Source organism: Callorhinus ursinus, unplaced genomic scaffold (genome assembly GCF_003265705.2).
Source record: "Callorhinus ursinus isolate GAN/ISIS: 27379988/994484 unplaced genomic scaffold, GSC_fseal_2.0 scaffold10, whole genome shotgun sequence".
NCBI classification, from domain to species: domain Eukaryota; kingdom Metazoa; phylum Chordata; class Mammalia; order Carnivora; family Otariidae; genus Callorhinus; species Callorhinus ursinus.
This window is the reverse complement of record NW_027397072.1, coordinates 1246268-1269701: the sequence shown is the minus strand read 5'-3', so window position 1 is coordinate 1269701 and position 23434 is coordinate 1246268. Positions and strand designations below refer to the sequence as shown.

At 49.9% G+C, this 23434-nt stretch overlaps 1 protein-coding gene across 17 annotated transcripts in view; it reads left to right on the top strand.

Annotated features, from left to right (window-relative positions):
• MYT1L (myelin transcription factor 1 like) overlaps positions 1-23434 on the top strand; it is a 418463-nt gene that overhangs the window by 340262 nt on the left and 54767 nt on the right. For 11 of the 17 annotated variants that reach the window (XM_073896929.1, XM_073896930.1, XM_073896934.1 and 8 more), the window contains 5 exons: positions 3044-3291; positions 5395-5634; positions 7823-7944; positions 8306-8368; positions 8813-8881. In XM_073896929.1, the coding sequence (XP_073753030.1) occupies positions 3044-3291; positions 5395-5634; positions 7823-7944; positions 8306-8368; positions 8813-8881 (742 nt within the window). The remainder of the gene's footprint in view (positions 1-3043; positions 3292-5394; positions 5635-7822; positions 7945-8305; positions 8369-8812; positions 8882-23434) is intronic. The other 6 variants (XM_025867562.2, XM_073896942.1, XM_025867561.2 and 3 more) reach the window with 3 other exon arrangements.

The following is a 23434-nucleotide window of genomic DNA, read 5'->3' as shown; positions in this document are numbered from 1 at the left end:
GGCAGTCTCATGGGTAAACAGCTTGTCTTCCCACTGGACCGTAAGCTCCCGTCCTCAGATTCAAACCGCAGTGCTGATGCTGGCCGTGCAAACACTATCTGTCTGAATGAGTGAGTGGGAAGTGAAGAGTCCAGACGGGGATTTGATGCTTTAAGTCATGTGAGCAGACAGTGCGCAGACCCCACCTAGCTACATTCTCACAAGAAAGCTCCTTTTCCCATGTAGCACTCACCACAGCACAGACCTGCATGGGCACCATGAGGGTCGGTGCGTGAGGGTGCGAGGCCGTCCAAACCCACCCAGGTCCCCTGCGGGGTGAGCCCTCGGGATGCGTATCTCTGCACTGTGCTCTATCTGTCTGGTTTTTGTGGAAGTCTGGGCTGTAAGGACACACTGATTTATTCCCTTATGTTAATACATAAGAAGGCGGACATTCTTAGAAGAAGACACACACATTTCGGGAGACTCTCACAAGTAGGGCAGTGTGCAAAGGCTCTGGTTGGAACACGGTTGTTTTCATTTTTTTAATTTGTCATATTTAGCCAGTAGAAATCCCATGGAGTCTTTCTTTCTCCTGCAAGAGAGGGATAAAATCTTTGAAGGGGGTTTACCACGCGGTACGAGGGCTACCACTGTAACCACACAGGGTGGTGGTGCTCTCACAGAGAGGCGTGACCTCCGTCATGGCCAGGGACAGGCCGGCACCCAGAAGGACAGTGACCAGTTCTGTCTGCCGCCTTATCGGAAGGGGAAGTGCACTTTGTCATGGTCACTGGCCACAGATGCTGGCTCTGTGAGCGTTTTACAAATTGGCGATAATTATGAGGACCTACATTCTTACTTCCATTTTGAACAAAACAAAGGAGTGCTTGCATTCTGTGAAAAGGCATGGGGGATGTGGATGCGTGTACCACCTGCTTGTCCTGAATCAGGCTCGTCAACAAGTCACCCCCAGGTTGCTCACCCGCTCACATTCTGCCCAGTCGTACCAACTTGGTGCCATTCAGGACTCAAACATCTGGTGAAGTAGATGCACTTTACCAAAAGTTTGCTGCCATTTGCTGTATACACACGTCCTGCTGACTCTCTTTTAGAAATTGAAATTTGCTCATTTCAAAACAAAACGGCCATTTTTTTTTTATTTATGTGCATTCCATTTCTTTCCTGAGCCAGCGGCTAGCCCTCACTAGGAAAAAGAACCCTCACATAAGTACTATTGCATTTCTCCCACAATTTCTATATTCCTATTTTTATATCAAAATTGTAAATGGTGTGAACCCACAGACTTCTGTCCATGTGGAGACAAGGTGCTGTCTCAGTGTGGCTCCCTGAGCCCACGGCGCAGGTCCCAAGGGGCCGCCTCCCCAGGGAGGGTCTCTGTCTGGTCCCCCTGCATTGCTGCCTTGGCCCCACGGGACGTCTCTGTGCTCAGACCCCAGACTGCTGCCATCCACACTGGGCCCTCTGCTGCTTAGATAGGAGCACTCACAGAAGAATGAGGAAGGAAATGTCACGTCCCAGACAGACTAACAGGTGTGCTGATTCATCTTCATGGAGAGGGACCAGGCCTGCACAGACTCCTCATGCTGGGAGGTCTTTGTGCAGTTAGCCCTCTGGTCCACGCAAGGGGACCTGCTTCAAATGGTCATCTGCTTGTGCAGCGGCTCGGTGACTTTTGGTGGGGGCTGCAGTGAGGACTGGTGCCAGCATCACTGTGCAGCTCGGTGGCAAAATGAAAGCAGTCTTGGATCCGAAGTTGAAAGTTATCAGTGATGAAAGCTTGGTTATTTGTTCACTTGTATGTGAATACGGTGCTTTGGGCAGCTTCTTGGCGTGGCTCATGATAACTGACTGTGGTGGCCATGTGAGGTCAGTTGCTCAGTTCTGCTTTGTTGGCCCCTTCCCTTTGGGAGGAAAGTATTGTGCACGTCCTCTTAAGGGGCTACTTGGATTACAGACCACTGGCGACAGCGTTGGACACACAGGGAGAGGTGGCTAAGCTTGCTTTGGAAAGGATGTTCAAAGATGCATGGGGGTCGTGCAAGAGAGACTCGCTGGTGGAGTCTAGGACACTGTGAGGGAGATGTGTGGGGGGCGTTCCTTCACCCTGGGTTCACCCTGGCCACTCCCTTCCTGGGCAGGACTCCAGGGGAGACCTGTCTGCCCTGCAGGTGGACACCCTATGACTTTGCGGCCCTTGGCAATGAACACAGGGCCCTAAAAAATCATCCACAAGTGTTTCCCATCCGTGGGCCAGAGGAGACTTCCAAACAGCCATGAAAGCAAGGGGGTTAAGAGCTAACACCTTAGCTCTTAAACACCTGTGTGCTCTGGGTGATGGAGGTTGTCACCCGTACATCCCGTGAGCCGGGCTCCGTTCAGGTGTCAGCTTGCCAGACGATGTGTGGCATGCACGTGCACCGCGCCATGGTGCCCTGCTTCCCCGGGCTCTGCCACGCCCATGGGTGTGCGTCAGTCCCTGTCCCTGACCATGCCACTTCCTCCACGGGGCTCTTTAGTAGAATCACAGGGTAGGGCTCTTCTTGGGGAAGGGGGTGTTCCCTCATGCATGCCCAGCTGGAGGGACGCCTCCCAAAAGCACAGGGGCCTGTGAGGCTGCACCACTTGCACGCAGTGAGCCCCGGCTGGCCTCTGAGGCCCCTCCTGGCTGGAAGGAGCCGCCAGGCTCTAGAGGGACAAGCTCTGTGGGGTCCCCGCGCCCACTGAGCGGATGCGCAGTCACGATGGGGAGAGCCATCCTGGGGTCCCGAGCAGGCTGGCATTCCAGTCCCTCCCCAGGTCAGGCGGCTGAGTCCTAATCAGGCGCGGCCCTTAAACAGATTGGGTGGTGGGCCCGCAGCCGCACGTGGCCCCTCGGTTCACCCAGCTCTACCCCGGGAGGCCAGCCGCGCGCCCCGTGCCCCACCAGGACGCGCGTGTCCACGGGGCTGGTGGGAGGGGCGCGGTGTGGGGGGCGGGGCGCGTGCCGTGCACCGGCGGCGGCGCGGGGGCCCAGGTCATCGCCGTGCCCGTGTCTCCCCAGCAAAGCGGTACTGCAAGAACGCCAGCCCCAGCAGCAGCAGCACCAGCAGCTACGCGCCCAGCAGCAGCAACATGAGCTGCGGGGGCGGCAGCAGCGCGAGCAGCACGTGCAGCAAGAGCAGCTTCGACTACGCGCACGACGTGGAGGCGGCGCACATGGCCGCCACGGCCATCCTCAACCTGTCCACGCGCTGCCGCGAGATGCCGCAGAACCTGTCCACCAAGCCGCAGGACCTGTGCGCCGCGCGGGTACGACTGGGGGGCGGGGGTCGGGGGGGGGGGGGGGAGCGACCCCGGGCTCACGGCCAGCAGAACCCGAGCCCCCACACGGGCGCTCAGCAGATGCCCTCGGAGCGCGCTTGCCGGTGGGGCCCCGAGCACAGCTGTGCAGGGAGCCGTCCCCCTGGGACGACGGGTTTGTAAGCCAGGAGCTATTGTCAGGCCTGTGAGAGAAGACGTGTGGGGGAGGCTGCTCCTTAGGATCCAGGGTCGTATCTGTAAACAGAGGACAGCCGGTACCCTCACGGTGCCTCGGGTGGCTGCACAGACAATAGCTGGGTGCCTGGAACCCCAAGCGCGAGGAGGGCGGGTGGCCCCGCTGTCAAGTAAAGCGCAGGACAGTCCTCAGCTCCCAGCTGGTCGCTCAGTATTAGGGAACAAAAAGTAGAAATCCAATTTCCACCTGGACTGTCACGCCGTGCTGGCCAGCTCTCGTTAGTCCAAAAACCTCAGAGATGCTGACACGGCGTCAGGGTCTGCGAGGCCTCTGCCTTGCTTTTCTGTGAATGGATTCGTTGCTCCAGCGGGAGCCGGACAGCGGGTCAGAGCCGGAGGGAGCAGCCCCGCGGGGGCCGCTCCCGGGTCAGGGCCGGGTGGTGCACGTGGCCTGTGAGCTCAGAGCACGTGTGGGCAGGTAGACCTGGTCCCTCACCTCCTCGCCAGAAAACAAAGGGACTGCATTTCTAGAGCTGCGTGGCCATGGGCACCAGGAGCTCACAACCTCACAACAAGCTCATTACTTGTTCAAAGTAATTATAATTTGTAGGAATGGAGAAAGGTCAGGCATTTTAAGCTTTGCATCTGCTTTCTTTTCTATTAATATTTTTGTTCCTAGATTTTTAGAGACATGTCAGGGGCATGCGATTTCATGGTGGTCAGGGCTGCTAAAATCCAAGGCTAGTATGGAAGAGCTTCTGTGGCAAGGGAAAAAAAAGAAAGCAACCCCTTCCCATTTTTCTTTCACTTTATTAAAGCCAAGACTGAGAATTAAGTCCAACGTGACGCAGGCTAAATGAGTATGAGAGCTTGACAGCAGGCGTGCTCCCGGACAGGAGGAGCTCGGGCAGAATAATGCTCTGTCATGTCTCCAGGTAACAGCCTGCGTGGGGCTTCCGTCCCAAGCAGCTGCCCTCCGCTGTTACATCCAGAGGAGGGAGCTGCTAGACATCTGGGGAGGCAGCAACTTTCACGCAGCTCTGAGATCAAATTTTTGCTCGAGAAACTGTAACTCTCCGGGAACAGAAGTAGAGGGCTGTTCGCAGTTATTTCCTGCTCTGTCCTCCATGTGTCCTTCCTGGCCTCCCTCCTCCTTAGAGGTGAGCTCTGAAGACTTCCTTATCTGTTTAAGAGCATCATTTAAAACAAACAAACAAACAAACAAAACTCACCCAGTACCTCTTTATTGTTTTAAGCCAAGGCTGAATTGCATGTTTGCTAAAACACAGAGTAGTCAGACCGCACTCACTGCAGTAGAGGTACTTGAACTGTGATTGCACACCCTCCTCCCTTAAAACAGAAAGTACTCTTCATCACAGGATTTCATGTGCAAAGTGAATTCTGGCTGCTTCTCCCTCACCCCGCCGTGCCTCTGCCTCGTCTGCTCCCCCCTCCCCTTCTCGAAGTATCCGCATCGGTGAAACTGAAAGATGATTGTTAAGCATAAACACACATCTATCTCTGATCTCTTAAATGTTATTTGAGCTGGAATAGAGTTGAGATTAGGCACTTGTTTGATTTTTTCTGGCGAGGCTTATTTCTAAAAGCAGGAGATGTATTGCAGAGAAAAGAAGATAAAGATGATGGTAAATACACGGTAGATATATGAGCTAGGCAGGTAAGAGACAGATGGATAGACCGATTACAGGTCAGCAGGTGAAGAGACGCATGCACCTGCCATCCAGTGTTGCGGCCAGGCATGGGCCAGCAGACATGTCCCAAAACACCGCTTCTGCTCCCCTCGGGAGCCTGTGCACGGGAGACCACAGGATGAATCCGCGTTTGGATTCTGCACTGGCTGAAGGCAGGGCTGCAGCTGGGGGTGGAGCTGCGTGGTTACCATGTCTCTCTGTCCAGCAGAACCCTGACATGGAGGTGGACGAGAACGGGACTCTGGACCTCAGCATGAACAAGCCACGGCCACGGGAGAGCTGCTGCCCGGTCCTGACGCCCCTGGAGCCCATGTCCCCCCAGCAGCAGGCAGTCATGGGCAGCCGGTGCTTCCAGCTGGGAGAGGATGACTGCTGGGAGCTGCCCGTGGACTACACCAAGATGAAGCCTCGCAGGGCCGACGGGGGTGACACCGCCGAGGTCCCTGTACGTCCCCCTCACTCGGGGCATGGGGGCGGGCATCTGTGGGCTCCCTTAGTATGACCTCAGCCGACGAGGGCTGACCAGGGAGAGACTTGTCACTAACGCTGATTTGGTGAAACAAACCACAGACTCTTTTCCATGATGAATTTTATTTTCTAACAGGTGCGTTTTGTTACCAATGATTTCTCTAAGAAAATATATAGACAGCAAGTCAGTCTGGTTTTTCTGGGTGACGTATTGATATAAGGCATGATTCTCCTTGCAGATGGGGAATTATGACATCTTCAATACTTAAATGGTTAACTATGAGCTTTTAATTAGCTAGCCTTTTGAAGCTAAGGATAGTGTCTGTTCTCAGAGAAACCCAAAATATTCAGAAGAGTGTACTCCAGCCTTGAAAAAAACCATTTTAGCACTATCGCCTAAATCTTTGTTGAGCACGATATTACCAAACAACCAATGTCAAGAACATATTTTTGAAGTAAAGATCTCCCCTGTGATCCAAAAATAGAGCTTTCCTTTGGAAACTCTCCTAAGCTAAATGGTGTGATTAATTAATTTATGTAGAGAATATTTTGAGCGTTCCCAGACCCCAAAAATCACCTCTCAGGTTTTGATTTTCTGAACCTTGGACACACCTTGTTAACAGATGCACAAATAACCTGAGACCAAGCCCAGGTGCTCTCAGACACAGCTCAGAGCTCTGGAGCTGGATGCTGAGAGGCTGAGCATGGTTTCGGGAGCAGGCGAATGGCGGGGCCACTCCCAATGCTCAGGGTATCCCGATGCTCAGGGTGCACCTGCTGCTCCCACAGCTCGCCGCAAAACCAACACTGAACACTATTTGTGCTTCTTGCCCTTTTCTTTGTAAAAGCAAAAATCCTCCTTGGGTTTCTTTTTTAGCAAAAGCAGGTACTAAAGCAGGTCTTCCGAAAAAGCGAAGTGGCATGTGTCATGAGCTTTCGAAAAGTGGGGGTCACCTGTAGTTACAATGTTCACATTCAAGTTGATAAAATAGTTAAAATATCCTCTAGGCTAAGAAAAGAAAATGAAGAAAAGGTTGTTCTTTATTGTACTGGCTTTTTTTCCTGTGTTCAGTTCTGAAAATTATGGCACCTTCTTTATTCACTGAAAAATGAAAATCCTTTTTGAATACAATAGGGAGACCACCATCAAAGCAATAGCTTTTTACAGAAACAAGGAAGTGCAGAAAAAGGGAACATTAGCTATTTGTAAGAATTGGCAGGAAAGGCACCTGGTTATAAGGCCATTACATGTTAAAGCCTATTATCTTTATTCTTCAAACTGATTTAAGTATCCAGGCATTGCAAAAGAATAGAATCTAAGTGGCAAGGTAAATTCCAAAGTATTCTTTTCTCTCCTACAGTGTTACGTCATTGCTACCAAATAAGGCGTGGTGGTTGAGTCTCTGAATTTATTTTAATTAAAATTAAGCCCTCATAAATCGACAGAAGTATTTTCATCATACAGACTGTCCCAGAAGTAAGAAACGCTCTCCTGCATTCAGGAGACACATCTGCTGAGTATCACCATCTATAGGAGTTCCTTAGTTACTGCACTGGGACCCACTTAATCAGAAGTAGACACTTCCTATTAAAAAAGAAAATGCTGCATAAGAATAATTGAGAACTACAACATTAAGCTCAGATGGTCTTCCCTTGCCTTGGGCCCTAAGGCACACATGCAGAATGCTCCCCAGTGGCTGGTGAAAGCCTCATTCTAAAATGCCTCTAAGGTTCGTGGTTAAGCTTTGCAGGTCAGCGCTGTATAAGAGTATTGTAACACCAGCAGGTGCTTCCCGGACACTGAATCAAAAAGATCAACCAAGAAACGGTGTCTCTGGTTTCCAAACCAGTTATCTGTTCCCCTTATAAGTACCCCAACAGAAATACTGACTAAGGCCCTGCCCACTGACAGGGATGAATTTATAAGTTTAGAACCATTGATGAGAAACTAAGGTCTGCTCTGAAAAAAGATGCTCTTTGAATAGCGTCCAGGCTTGCACTTTCAGAAGGGGCTTCACCGGGACAAAAATGGGCAATGATTTTAAAGGCACAGTGTTTTGGAAGAGGAGGGAAGTGCAGAGGCGGCCAGCCCACTGGGGGCGGCGTCTGTGGTCTGTGTGGGGCTCTGTCCCCTGTGCGGCCCTGAAGCTGTGTTTTGCCTGCAGCCAGAAGACTTGGACCCATTCCAGGAGGCTCTGGAGGAGAGAAGGTACCCGGGAGAGGTGACCATCCCCAGCCCCAAGCCCAAGTACCCCCAGTGCAAGGAGAGCAAGAAGGACTTAATAACGTAAGCATACCTCGAGGTGAAACAGCTGCTCTTCCTAACCGTCCCTTCCTTTGGCTTATTTTTAAAAACCGATCTGTACATGCCTTGCCGTTTGAGCATGCAACGTCCGCAGCACATAACTGTCTCGAGCTGCCGATTCCGTGGAGCGGGGGCCCGCGTGGCTCGCTTGCTCCCAGGACGCTCTGTGTGATGGAGGCGCGTCTGCCGTATGTGGTCGTGCGTTTTGCAGCTTTCCCTCAGGGCACCTAAATCCCCCTTGCAGACATTGCAGCTAAACTGGAAACAATGAAACTTTCTTGAAGTTTTTTTTTTTTTAAACATACTTACTATTTTGGCTGTTTTTGTTTTTGTTTGGTGGCAGATGTCCAACACCAAGGTGTGATGGAAGTGGTCATGTGACTGGTAATTACGCCTCACATAGAAGGTGTGACTTCATTTTTCTCATGGTGGATTCTGTCTTTTCAATTTATTGTTTTCAGCTTACCTCAACAATGCTGTCAAAGTACAAACGTCGAATTACGTGTCAACCCTTTCAGTGCTCTATGTTGACCTATAAAAGCATGCTGATGTACGTGTTGTATAGTGTCTTTTATATGCAAGGAAACTACCACGATTCGGAAAATTCCTCACCAACATTGAAACCAAAGAGTGCAAATATTTTTATACTATTTTTCAAAAATTGTTTATTATCAGACACATCTTCTTCAAAGAAGAGAGTTTATTACACCAAAAAAAAAAAATTCAATATACAGCACTTTCCCCATCACTTTCTGCATTAAACTTTTTAGTTTCAGTTGTATGTTGTGTTTGTCCGGGAGCGTAAGCCGGTGGGGGCGGCACTCACATGACTCTCTGGCCTGTCTTACAGTCTGTCGGGCTGCCCCCTCGCCGACAGAAGCATTCGGAGCATGCTGGCCACCAGCTCGCAAGAACTCAAGTAAGATTTCATGACAGTCATTCTTCTAAAGATCTGTTTGCCTAGTAGTAACAAAATGGAGGTGTCATGTGTAAACACAAGTGTCTTTAAACAAACCCGCTGTGCACGCAGTACCTCGGCAGCCCACACACCCGGGTCCTCGGGACGTCAGTCACCCTTCTGGACAGTCTCTCTGCCTCTTCCCTCTCCTTTGTCTCTAGCGCTTTCATGCCATAGCCTTTCGATCCTAAATATTCGAAAGCATGAGTAGTTTCTGTCCTCATACACATGCACACGGAAGGGAAGCCAGACAGAGGTACTCAAACTTTCAGGAAGTGACTGCAACCTAAAAAGTAAAAAAAACGTATTTTTTTAGAAGTCAGTAGTTCATATGATTATTTAAAATATGGGCATTTAAAAGGCACTCATGACAAAAGCTCACCACGATGACAGCTAATTCCCTAAGCATGTTGCGGTCATAGTTGCGAATCCTCTAGGAGAGCATCATGTCCCGTTCACTGGCTCACTGCTGGGTACAGTCAGGCACCCAGCAGCACTCAGACACTCTTCCCTCCAGCCGTTGGCTCTCCTGCTCCCCTGTGCCTGTAACGTTTTCTATATTTTAGGCATAAATCTGATCACTTACATTTTTATCACCAGACTAAGGTTTTTCTTCTTTGTATATATAGAACCACACCCAGTTCCTACACGGGTTTGGGAAGGAGTCAGTACAAGTCCTAGAAAGCGCATGAAAGCCTTTGGTGCTCTAGTCGGAGGAGATACAGGGTGTGTGTCAGGGAAGAAGGGTGAGGCCTGAAAGTAGTTTCACAACAGAATGAGAACCAAGAGCCCCAAAGAATTATTTTCTAATTACCCGACATGTTATAAATATCATCACGTCCAACTGTTTGGCTTCCATTTTCTTTGGAAACCGCTTTGTTTCCAATGTAGAAAAAACGCTCCCTGGAGACCCTATTTGATTCCTTTCCCAAGGATTCTACCCTACATCCCACCCTCTGCGATAGACCAGGGCTGTCTCAGAGTATAGGGCTCTGTTTCACATCATGTCATTTTTTACAGGATCCCTGTCCAAGGCCTTAGTGCCATAGATCACCTGCTCATGTTCAGTGGCCTCCTGAACTAGCCCTTCCATCACAAGACTCTTGGCGTTTTCTTCATGGTGTGACTTAACGGTCTTAAAGTCTATAGTGTCATCCACGCAGTGCCTAATGGACAAATAGCATTTAGGACCTCAAAACGGACGCTTAGCAAGAACAACTCAACCCACTTTGTTAAGACATCTTTTTTCATGGCTTAAAACCATACTTCCCTCATGATCAAAACGTGATTAACTGCACTTGGAACTTGGCCAACACATCAGACCGTGGCAACTTTCCTTTGAATTTCTTGATGAGGAGTACTTTGCAAAAGTTTGGCACATATCCAGTTCCAGCAGGCCAGCTGTAAACAAGAAATAGCCTTTGCCCAACTGGTATCTAGGACGGCTTCTCCCTGGTTAGCATCTCAACGCCCCCAGAGACCAACGTAGTTCTCTGAGGGCTCTCGTTGTTGCTGGTTTTCATCCCTTGACTCTGGGCTTAGAGCGTTATGTTGACCCGAAGTTCTGAGCAGAGCTGCCACTTCTCCGGTTCTGGCACTCTCTCCTTGTCTCCTTTCATCTTGGAAGATGGTGTGATGGTCCTCACCATCTGCAACTTCAGAGGGAGGTGGTTGGCCTTCACATCCTCCAGGGCCGTGCTGGGGAGGGGTCCATTCTCTGCATCCTGCCTCTTCCGGGATGGGAGACCTTACCTTCAGAGAGGGATGGCCTTTTCCTAATTGGGGTGGAATGAAAAGCCATGCTCATTTGTCAGCTTGTCTTTGCAAACAAGTAAATCCCATTTTGATTGATCCTTTCTGAGAAATCTAAACTTGACCAATTTTCTGAAATGGTCCATTTTTACTGGCAAGGCTTTGAAACTACGGGTTCCAATTAAATGTTTGCTATAAAAAGTCTAGTATTTAAATGACTGATTTTTACTTGCTAAGTCTTTCTAAACAGAGGAAACCCTAGATTACAATATTTGTTTTCCTTTAACCTCTTAATTGATGAGACCCCCCTATTCAGTACCTTTAACCTGAGTCATGGAGGCCTTGTAAGTGGTTTTTCCTGCATAGGAGCCTAGGTTGAGCCCATGAAGCTGATGTACAGCTGCTTTCTCTAGAGTAATCCCACACGTGCCCTTCTCAGTAGCGTGTTCTCAAAGTTTGGTCAATCCCTGCTACAGCAGCCGCTTAGGTGACAGACAGAGTGAAATCACACTATTCATTGTAGATGAACAATTTCTACTTCTTCATAAAGACGCACTAGACAGAGGGCCCAATAAGGTCCAAAAACAATCCTCTATTATGGAATTTTCTGGAAACATTCCTCTTGTCACATTTGACACTGAATTTCGATAGTTGGCCATTAACAGGACATTCTTGACCATGGAAAGATGAGTTGTGCCAGATAAACTCTTGGTCTCAGATCCTCAAACCTCTTAAACTTCCTGAGATAACACTTTGCTCCGATCTTATCCAGGTCAGCACATTTGGGATATTCGTAAAAAGAAGTGGGTAATTTTATGTCTAATTATGTACAATATGTAAACTGAAAATGTATTAAAATTTAATGTGTATATGAATGCCACTCAAACTCTGGAGCTACTGCCTTCCCTGGCCCCTGGCCCATCTGGTGCAGACAACACGGTTCAGCAGCTCGTCCCACGAAGCGGGAGGCAGTGCAAGAAAGCCCCTGCAGCGTGCAGACCCTTTCGGGCTGATGTGCCCTGTGTCACATACATGTCCCTTGAATCTTCCTCCCACGCGCTGAGGGTTCCCAGCCGTGACATTCACTGAGACCCCAGGTCAAGAAGCTGGCGGGGGTGGGGGGGAGGGGGTGGTAGATAGAATTGTTCAAATTAAAATGATTTTGTAGTAAGGACTCTGCCTAACAAGGGCTCTGACTCTGAAGGGAAGTTTCTTCTCTAAAAATGTCGTGTGCTAAGATTACCTGAAAGGAGCATCGGGAAGGAGTTTGCCAGTCACCGCACATCGCTGTCACCCTCTTTTTTGAGAAACCGCGTCCTCCCGCCGGGAGCTCTCCTGCTTCCAGATGTGCCATCACTGTAGATCTGGGCATGATGTAGGTGCTTTAGCCATCTGAGGCTCCAATTTAAGCCAAATCAAAGCCGATTTCAATCAGAGGCAATTAGCTCTAAAAACGGGCCCCCAAATTGGCTTCCATTTATACTTTGGGTGGCCAAATTTAGATACCTCTTTATTATTCGGCTCTTTAACTTACCCAGCCGCGGTTCCTGCCGCTAGTGAGCTCTGTGTGGAGAAGGAGTTGCGGAGGACTCCTCCACCTTTACTTCTTGACGTTTGAACTTGGGTGTCATCACCGCGGCGGTGGTGGGGGCCCTACGTTTTGGCTCTCTGCCCTTTAGAGAGTGTTCCTGTGGATTCTGTAGCCTCCAGGCTTCTGTCCTAGGCATTTTCACCTGAGACTTAGAGGGGTGTTAAGCTACAGATACCACAAAACTTTTTTTTTCAGCTTGGCTACATTTATTTAATCAAAGAATTAAAATTTTGACCTTGGGCCCCGCTATTACTTTGCTCTAAGAGCTACTTGTTTCTAGAATTGGCTAGGGCTTAGTTTGCTAGGCAGCAGGATTATTGACCAGGGTCTCCTGGAGCCAGCTCACCCTGCCGCCTCTATTGTTCTCCGGGAAGGAAGTTCACCCACTTCTACCGCGCACCAGTTCTTACCCGTAAGCCTCATTTCTATAATCTCTCGCCTTCATGGTTTACAATAGTAAATCCACAGGCCTTGCTGAATGACAGCCGCCCTCGACTTGGGCCTGGCTCCTTTAGCGGAGGGCACACTTCCTTATCTGGGAGAGCAGCAACCGCCGTGGGAGTCCAGCTTCTTGGGGGCGGGAGGGTGGCGGAGCTGTGGCCTCCACGCCGGGAAGAGGCAGGTCAGGCACCATCTTCCCCCTCAGACAATGCTCCCGGGACCCCTCATTTCGGTTCCCAAGCTCATTTTGTTCTATAGCAGTCCCAGCTGCTGAGAACTCAGTGTGTGAGCTGGAACGCGTGTGGCTGGGAAGCAAGTGTAGGAGTCACTCCGGGGGGGCGGAGGCGGGCAGTTTACAAGGGGCTCCACACACACTGTCTCCTCAGAGAGAAGCACGGGAAGGGTTAGGCCCGTTTTCCGGGTGTGGACACTGAGGGATGGGTGATTGGGCGGCTCAGTGTAGACCCATGGGCCATCAGGGGCCGGGGACCTTCTCCACACACCACAGTACCTCTGCAGATCAGTAGCGCCGTGGGCGATCCTGGTGCTGGAGATTGGAAGGCGCGATGTTGCCGGCAGCCAGACACACAGCAGCTCTCCCATTCTCCCAGGATGCAGTGTTTGCTCACAGCCCACCCGTGCCTGTGCTGGCAACCAGCCGGGGACTGCTTAGCCCACGTCCCACAACCCCCCCCAGAGAACCTACCTTAGCACTTAGGGTGCAACAACCATAGAAGGATTATGAGGTCTGCGCCACAGCGTGTTTTTAAAATACCCTAAGAAATATAGTTTGTTGCACATGGATTTTTTATTTTATCACAATAAGTGGGACTGATTTAAAACAAGTTAAATATAAGAAATACAGGTAAGCAGAGTAAAGCTAAACTTCTAAAATGAGAATGTTTGAGGATGACTCCAGTCAACATACAAGCACACAACACACATGGATGAACATACACACAGATGAACACAGAGACAGATGAACATACACACACAGGGATGAACACACACTGATGTACATACACACATGGATGAACATGCACACCGATGAGCATGCACATGGATGAAAACACATGGACACAGGGATGAGCATGCATGAACATACACATGGATGGGCATACATGAGGATGAACATACACATGGGTGAACACACATGGATAACACACGTGTATAAATACTGATGAACATACACTACATGGATGAACTACACACAGGTGAACACATGGATGAACATACAGCAATGAACACATAGGGATGAACATACACGGATGGACACATATGTGAATGAACACACCGATGAGCATGCACCACATGGATGAACATACACACGGATGAACACATGGGTGAACATACATGGATGAACACACACGAATTGCAGGCAAAGGAAGGTTCCAGCTCACGGAGACTCTCATGTACAGGGAAGGGTAACCAGAAAAGCCTTTGCTTCCCTCTGTCTCTGGAGCCCTGAGGCCGCCACAGTGAGCATCGTGGGGTGAGCCGCCCTAACCCACGTCCTCGGCTGGCAGTGGCACTAGCTCAGTCCTTGCGATGAGCCCCCTCCTCCTGGTGGTCAGCATTACATCCACATTATTAAGCGGGAATCCCAGGTGTTCGGATTTGGGGCTACATTTTAGCAACTTCACCTCAGTATATCCACACACAAACTGACCAAAAACAAAACCAAAAGCAAACTTCAACATCTACTTCACTTTATAAAGTGATCTGTGCTTTCCAGAAGCACACGTGGGGTCCCCCGGCGGTGTGTGACCTGCGGTCTGTGTGAGGTGATGTGTGACCCGCGGTTTGGGTGGAGCGGCATGTGACCCGCGGTCTGTGTGTGACCCATGGTCTGGGTGCAGTGGTGTGTGACCCGCGGTTTGGGTGTTCTGTTCTTCGTCCGTTTGTGCCTCCATGTGTTTCAAGTTATGGTGCAGGTTACAGAAAAATCAGAGTCAAAAATCACGCTTAGGTCATCAAAAGAAGGCAGCAGGTACAGATTTAAGTTTAATAATCTAAACACTCTGTTTTTCATGAGTAAGTTCTCTGTGCAAAATACAATAAAGAGCAGAGTCCAGTCAGAGGGACCACCGTTAAACCCCCTGGGCCTCAGGGTCCTCACCCGTGAGATGGGACGTCCCAGGAGCAGGTACAGTAGACATTCAGTAAATGTTGTTATTAACTAGACCAACACACACAAATCCCGCAGCTCTCTTTAAAATCTTGGATTTTGTGGAAAGATTAACCAGAATTCAGAGGAGAATGTACAAGTTAATTGAACATTTTCTGAATGACTTTGTATCTGTTTCTTTTTATGATGTCCTGGAAATAAGAACTTTAATTCACTCCCGTGTCAGCAAGCCTCTAGCTTAGGAGGATTTCATGCGTCCTTGAATCCAAAGGTCGAACCAGTGAGGGGGTCTGGGGGCCCGGTCCCGCCGGTCGTGCCGGTGAAGGGGTCTGGGGGACCGGTCCCGCCGGTCGTGCCGGTGAGGGGGTCTGGGGGGCCGGTCCCGCCGGTCGTGCTGGTGAGGGGGTCTGGGGGGCCGGTCCCGCCTGTCGTGCCGGTGAGGGGGTCTGGGGGGCTGGTCTGCAGCCTATAGAACTTGTGTGCTCCTTTCTCGCTGGCTATCCTTACAGGGTGTGTGTGTGTGTGTGTGTGTGTGTGTGTGTGTGTGTGTGTGTTGCATTCAGTTGTCACACTTGGGTGTTTAATGCACACACCTCTGTGCCCATGTTGCGCGGCCCTTCGGAGGGGGGCAGTCTGGACACTCCCTAAGCTCCCAGGTGGACACACAAACTGTGACATTTTCAGGGAAACCATGAGCTGGGCTGTTTCGTTCAGTCATGTATTTACTGAAAAACCTGTAATCAGTGTCTGCCCTCAAGGAACTCACAGTCAGTCTTTTAAGACAGACCAAAAAGAGAAGAAAAATGTTCCATCCAGAGCATCCGGGTGGGAGGGAAGCAAAGAGCCGACACAGGTGGTGGGGGTGGAGGCAGCCCGGCAGGGGACCATCAGAGAGGGTCCCGTGGCCTCGGACGTGAGACAGAGCAAGCGTGGGGCAAGGAGCCAGCTCGGACAACAGGACTAAGTGCGGCAGCAAACCCCACTCCGGGAGAGACAGCACCCTTCTCAGTAACGAGAGGGTGGAGTCCTGGTGTGCGTTGGCACGCAAGTTTCGTTTTGCCTTCGACCTGCCTGGTCTGCCGTCCTCCTGGCTACAAGGAGTTGGTGATGGGTGTGGTGTGTTTGACCAGAGTCGGGACCCCTGCATCCTTCCTCGAGTGTGGACCGTAATGTGTGAGGTAATCAGAGCTGGCTGTGGGGTTTTTATGTGTTTCACTGTGACAAGCCTGGGGAGTATTTTACATCCAAAATAAGGCCATGAGGAAGATTTTTTCCTATGAAATTTTTCTTAGCATTCCGTTCTCCCAGTCTTGAAATGATGAAACATTTCATCAGGCATCAGGAAGCACTGAATGATACCGCCTATTTCTGAACAAAGAGTATTTTGTCATCTAATCAAAGATAAAATACAAACCATTCAAAAACTACTCTTTGAACAAATGTGTGTTTTTACCTCTGGATTAGTTACTTCTCTTTACAAAATACACAGCATATTTGGCGCATATGAACAAAGGAAAAATTATTTTCCTTACTATTTTTAATATTGCAGTTTTAAAGGTATTTTAAGTATGTATGTATAATATGTTATTAATGTATTCATACACATACATGGCAAATACATATATTTTGTTGTTGTCTGTGTTGTGAGGCCAGGGGTCAAATCTAGACATGTTTCCTTCTGAAGCACATCAAATTATCTGAGTCTTCTTCATGTGTTACAGCTAGTTAAATTTGACCTCTCATCATTATTGGGAATTTGGTCTCATTTTCGTCTCCTCCCTGGCTCCCTTGGGGTGATTCTTAGTGAGGACCCCCCCTTCAACCTCACGGGAGCCCCACATTAGTGCCAGAACCCCAAACCCTGAGCTGGATGAGAAGCCAGCTTCTTTGGGGAAAACCTCTGGCTGAGAAAGACTAGGTTATGTCGGCCTTTAATTGTAAATTTGAGGTTTTATTTCAGTAAACACTTCACTAATTTATAGTTCCCTGGAGCAAAATGAACAAAATTGGAAATAAAGTAGATGTTCCCTTTGGGAAATTATTGACAAGGATTTTGGAGGACATTTTTTTTCCTGGCAATTTCAGGAGAGAGAACCACTGTCTTCGGTTTCTGGCTTGCTTGGAAAGACAGGCTTTGAAGGGCTGACGGGGCAGTGAGGCGGGACCAGGGAGCCGAACAGCCACAGCCACAGCCTCACCAGTCCAAGGGGAATCACGTCTCGGCTCTTGTATTCTTCAGTTGTGGTTTTATACAAAGAGCCAGTCCTTGGCACTAGGGAATTCCATTTTGTCATCTCTATGTTGGAAGTCTCCAGATCCTACCGGGGCTTAATAGTTTTCTCTACAGGCGGTTAAGAAACAGAGCTATGCCGTCTGTATTCAAAGAGAGTCCACAAACACTGGAACAGTGTCAAGACCTGAGAGATCTCAGTCTTACCTGGATTTTTTTTGTTTCTTTGTTTGTTTTAAGAAAACATTCAGTGTAAATAGTTTCTAAAAATTTGGCATCATGGAAGAGTATGCCAGAGCTGTCCGGCAGAACTCTTCGGGGTGATGGAAATGTTCTAGACCCGCACTGTCCGCTGTCCAGCCATAGCCACACGAGCCTCCCGGACTCTGGCACCTCCTCTGTGGCTGGGAAATGGACTTTTGGTGGTGTTCTGCTTGTTAACCCTAATGTAGTCACAGGTACCAAGTTGATGTCCATATTTGACTGCCACATAGCACCCCAGGCTCCATTTATATTGTTCTTAACATATATTTTCATCACATTCTAATAAACACTCCGGAATATTTTATTCCTACCACTGAAAAGCCTATGATTTTTTTAACATCTGGTTAGTCAACATTTTTGTTCTATTATTAAGCCATAGACAAGTGGGGTGATCTTTTTATATTAAATGCTGACCTCTTTTTTAAATCTAATGCCAAATTGGTGTAGACCGATGAAAATTAAATATGATACAAATTTCACAAGGTAGCTGTTTTCAGAATAGAGTTCTGGCATCCTGCATGGACCTCGCTGTTTGGGACCATTCATTATAAGTTAGTAGAAAGTCTGTTATGTTATTTTAAAAATATATTCAACTTTATTACTTTCAAACTTGTACAGAAATTCAAATTTGATTAAGCAGGTGTTATCAAAGAGAGATCCTTAGGCCACCTTCTTTAGTGACTAAATAAACCTGGCTCATAATTAGCATATGCATTATTAATACTTGGAGCTTTAAAGTTGTTAGAAGCCTGTTTGCCATTGGTATCTTAAATATTTCTCTTTCAAGCTTGCTTATGCCATTAATTAGCCTGCCTACAGAGAAGAGCTTGCTACGCAGAGGTGAGCTCCAGCCCTTCCCTGGTTCCAATTATCGTTAACGTCTGCTTTCTGAAGATGTCATTATCATGCACCTGCCACAATTTAGGAGTCGGGTAGGTGACTTGTTCTAGCGAATCTTCATTCTCTGGGCTGACAGAGAGCCCTCCAGCTCTGCTTTCACGCTCAAGGGCATGGGGCCATGTGCCCTGGACATATGCCCTTCCTGCTCAGCGTCCCCATGTGGGTGTGGTAATGACTATTTCTCACCCCCTCCCCGACGTGTTCTTCATCTTCTCTTTCTGCGCTCACATACTGGTGATATTTATGACTTACTTTCATTCTCTTAAGATAAAAATATACATGATGTATGAAATCACTCTCTATTGGAGCACGTGTGCCCTCTTATCTAGGAGGGAACAAATGTGCTCTTAACAAGACAAGGAACTTTTAAATACAAGCCCCCCAAAACTGAAAAAGCAGGGAAAAGAATTAGTACTTGTCCTTCATCTCTCTGCTGCTTTTGTCAATCACGATCTACCTGTGATCTTGAAGCCTGATTTTTTGCTTAACATGCTGGTTGGGTACTCTTGCTTTGATAGCTGCAAAGCGCTTCCGGGGTGGGGAGGTGTTTCTGTAGCTTCCGTTCAACAAACAAAGCAACAACAAAGCCCCGGTCCCAGGAACCCAGGGGACGGATGCAGCACCGCCCACCAGGGTGCTCTCCCCTGTGAACTGCGACAAGGGCAGACCCCTCACAGAGTCGAGATCATCGGACGTGGGTGGAAGATGTGAAGGTGCTTTGTAAAGTGGGCTGGTGTTGTCCACGTGTGTGCAGTTTATTTTATAGAAATAATGCAAGGATTCTAATCTAAGCTTTAAAAAATGACAACAGGCATAGGTCTGGTGGTGTTCGCGGTGATCTGCGTGTGAACCCCTGCGGCGTGGGACCACGACTCTAGTGTCCAGCATGTAACCAACAAACCAAGTCCCTGTGCCTCTCTGGTGCCGATACCTGGGGAAAGCGGGAGCACAGTCCCTACACATTTAGAAGGACACCAGGGAGGTCAGCGGAGGAAAGTTCTGGAGTGTGAAGCAGAGCTGCAGGGGGCAGATCCCACAAGGGCTCAGAGGACCTGGCAGGACTCTGCATTCTGTTCTGAGTAGGAGGGGTTCCAGCACAACGGTGACAGCACCGGACATGATGTGCTTATAGTCCCTCCAGTTCCCGTGTGGAGGACGCTTGCCGCGAGGCAGAAGGGCGGGGAGGGCAGTCGGGAGGTCTCGATGGCGGGCTGGGTTGGAGGTAACACAGCAGTCCCCGTCATGAGCAGAGAGGGGGATGAGAAGTAGCCAGATTCTGCATGTTTTGTCAGCAGAACAGCAGGGTTTACAGGAGGGATAGGACATGGGCTGAGGGCATGAACACGGGCGTGAGACCCGTCGAAGTGCCCAGTGGCTGCCCTCTCCTAAAACGGGCAGCTGCAGGAGGGGCGATTCTCGGGGAACCCTGGGGCGTGCCGCGTGGGAACTGTGTCTGAGGGGCCGACGGGGCGCTCATGCAGGGTGTGGAGAGTTGCATGTCCCTGGGGCCCTGGGGAGGTGGGGCCAGAGGTCTTCCACGGAGGAATGGCATTAAAACCCCTAGGCGAGCTCAGTCTCCAGGAGTGAGTGCAGACAAAGAAAATAGCTCGGCCCTTCCCACCCCACCTGAAACGGGGCCACAGCTCAGCTTCTGGGTCTCGGCAAGGGGGGTCGCAGAGAACCTGATCACTCCCAGCAAATGAACATGGTTACAAGATGGGGAATCCCTGTCACAAATACGTCCCCTCCAAATGTGCCCCTGACCCCAGAGTCGAGGATCCCTCCTTCTCGCCGTCATCGAATGCCCCCGACAATGGGGTGTAGTGTAAGAGACTGTCAGGTTATCGACAGTGTCAGCCCACCGCAAACCTCACCAAGATGGTGCATTTGCACTGAATGATATTGCAAAAATCACAGTTGCACCCCTAACTTGTTCCTGGGGATCAAGGCAGAATTCCAGAGATGTATTTTCTGTACAACGTCATGGAAGAGGCGGGACACAGAGGTAAGGGTCAGCATCCTCCTTCGGGAGGGAATCCTTGGACCCATCAGGCTGAGGCTCAGGGGATGCATTGGTAGGAGGTCAAGAAAGAGTGAAAATGAAGGTCATCCGTGAAGAGTGTTTGGCTTCCGGACAGGGTGCTTCCCCTGACTGCTGCAAGGAGGTGTGCCCAGGCTGCAGCCAACGCTGCTGAACACACAGGGAGGCTGGGGCACTTCGGGGAGCTGTGCCTTTCCTGGGAGAAGTGCCTTGGTCTTACCTTTAGTAGGAAGGAGAGGGCACAGTCATAGACATGCAGACTGTTGCACGCTGGGGCTTCAGAGATCTTAACTGCAGATCTCTCAATTCCTAAAATAACCATTTTAAAATATATGCACAGTTCATGGTACAAAAATTACATGACCCTTGTGGGCACAGGCGCGTTCCCTTGGGATGACCTTCCTTGACCTTCTGCCCACTGAAGCCCACCCACAGAATGAGGCCATCCCAGAGCTTCCGGACCCCCAGCTGATCATAGCACTTCAGCCCCACGATCCTGGGATGCACTGGCTTCTTCCTACAGCGACTGCACCCTATCACACTGGATATTTGGTCTCCTCTGCCAGGCCTGAGAAGGAGGCTCCATGAGAGTGTGACCCAGGTCACAGAATCCACTGAATCCATTTGCACGTCACTGGGGAGACAAGCCATCGAGTAAAGGATTTAATGAATGAGTCCGAATCATTCGCTTGTACAGCACAACCATGAAAGGAGCCCCTGAATCTGAAGGGAGGCTGCGGAGTGGGGTCAGCGTTGATCAGCGGGGGCAGCGGGTGGCCTTCTCTGACCTCCAGTTCCCCCCTTGTGAAGGGACGGGATTGGGCGAGCTCACCGGGAATGAGTGAGTTTGGAAACTCTACTGACCTGGGTGGAAAGGAGATGATGATGGGCATGGGCTTTAGGACGTCCCCTTGCGCAGGGCAGAGCGGCAGACGGCCACCACCTCAGTGAGTGGCATCGGCTCTCCGCTGCTCCAGGCACGTGAAATCGATCCCCCCACGCCACACAGAGGTGCAAACATGGCGGCATGTGCAGAATGACCCGGCTCCAGCCTTGTTCCGCTGCCCAACACAGGCCCTGTCACCCGAACCAGGACCGTCTGATGACTGAGCACATACCAGAGGGAACAACACACCTCCTTGGCCCCACGTTACAGCCGAGGATCCCAGAGCTGACTGGGAGCATCACCTCCCATCTTCGCATTTATATCCACTTCAGGCACTGGAGCACACTTAAAACTCTTCTTAGAACAAAAACTGTATTTTACGTGTTTTCAAGACCTGGGCTGTTTGTGGAAGGGAATGCGGCGCATGTTGGTTATTTGGGGGATGGCATCTCTCTCTCGGGACTCTAGGGGTGCATCTGTGGTTCCTGAGTGGCGGGCCCACCCTCCCCTCTCTGCTTGGCTGCCTGTCACCTCTCCTTTCCCGAGAGCACATCTAGTGACCCCAGGACCCACCCCCATCACGGGCCATCCCACTCCCATGCCTGGCACCTGAGACAGACTGAGACTGAAGAGGGTAGGCAGCTTCACGCTTTTCAGTTAGGACGTTTTGGGGCCAAATAGCTTCTAGTGTACACTCCTCTCCAAAATGTCTTAACGCCCAAAGAAGTATATATTCCTATTTGTTGGATTTTCTGTGTTTAAAATTCAATGTGTGATATCTTCAGCTTAGTTTTCCTGACTTAGCAAGGCCCTCGTGTGTCCGTCAGAAACCCGCGAAACCTGCTGGGCGGTGGGCTGGGTGACCTGGGACGGGGGCAGGTCTGTCCCTGCCCCACACCCGGCACCTGCCAGGCCCTCCACACTGAGCACATCCTGAGCGCTCTTCATTGAACGTTTCAAGTCACTGTGATTCGTTCTGGCTTTTCAGAAAGAGACCGATTTTTCTCCATCACACCTTCCTTCCTGTCAGAATAATCCCGCAGTGACACAAAGCTTTGGCTTCTCCCTGAGCTATTTCTGCTTTTTCCCCCCTTTCATGTCATGACAACAATTTCTGCCATTGAAAATGCCCATCTCTGACTTTTAATTCCCCAGGGACCTTAAAGGCTGTGAGTTTTTAGGCTAAGTAGAAATAATTTAAATTTGTTTCATTGCAAGTATTTGGGATCTATTTGTTTTCTTTAGAAAAGTATTTTTTAAATCTAGTCGGGATGTTTCAGTTGCATTAACAGAGACTCCTCAAAGACCTGGAGGTGGTTAAATATCTTGAGGTTTTTGGAAAAAACAGGCCGCAGGTGACAGTAAGCCTCAGGACCTGCATCTCCTCTGACGTCTCGAGGGTGGGGAGGTTTCCATCGCTCACTCTTGCCGACTCAGGAGCAGAGAGCAGGCGTAGCAGCGTGGACCTCCAGGCCTCCTGGCTTGGGAGCTGGCTGAGCGGCCCACCGCCGGGCGACCTTCTCAGGGACTCACCTCTCTGATTCCATCTACAAAGTGGGGTGACGTTAGCACCCACCTGGAAGTTCATTACAAGGATTAATGAGTTTGTGTTTGCAAAGTGCTCAGGATAGCAGTTGGTGCCCAGAAAAATCGATATAAACATTTGTTAATGAAAGAACAAGGTCTGAGGCAGGACGGTGGCAGAAAGCAGTCCGTGGAGGCCTGGCGGGTCAGCCCAGGGACCCCAGAAGGAATGAGGCTGACTGAACGGGGGCAGGGAGGCCTGGAGCAGAAAGACACAGACAATCACCAGCTAAAGTTTGACCCAGTTCCAACAATGAGTGAAGGAAAACTTCTCGTACTGGAAACTCCAACAACCAAGATCAAAATATTTCAAAGATAAAAGGATTCTATCTTCCTAATGTGTCTTTTTCTCTCTCTTGTCTAATAGGGTACAATTTTAAAATACTTATATCAGACTTGCAAATCAGGCTTACACTCACCCACTGAAAGTGTCCGTCAGCCCTGCAGACTCCAAGCGGCGTGATCCCCCCCACGACTCCTACCCGCGCCTCCCCACCTTCCGTCGACTCCTACCCGCCCCTCCCCACCTTCCGTCGACTCCTACCCGCCCCTCCCCACCTTCCGTCGACTCCTACCCTACCCTCCCCACCTTCCGTCGACTCCTACCCTACCCTCCCCACCTTCCGTCGACTCCTACCCTACCCTCCCCACCTTCCGTCGACTCCTACCCGCGCCTCCCCACCTTCCGTCGACTCCT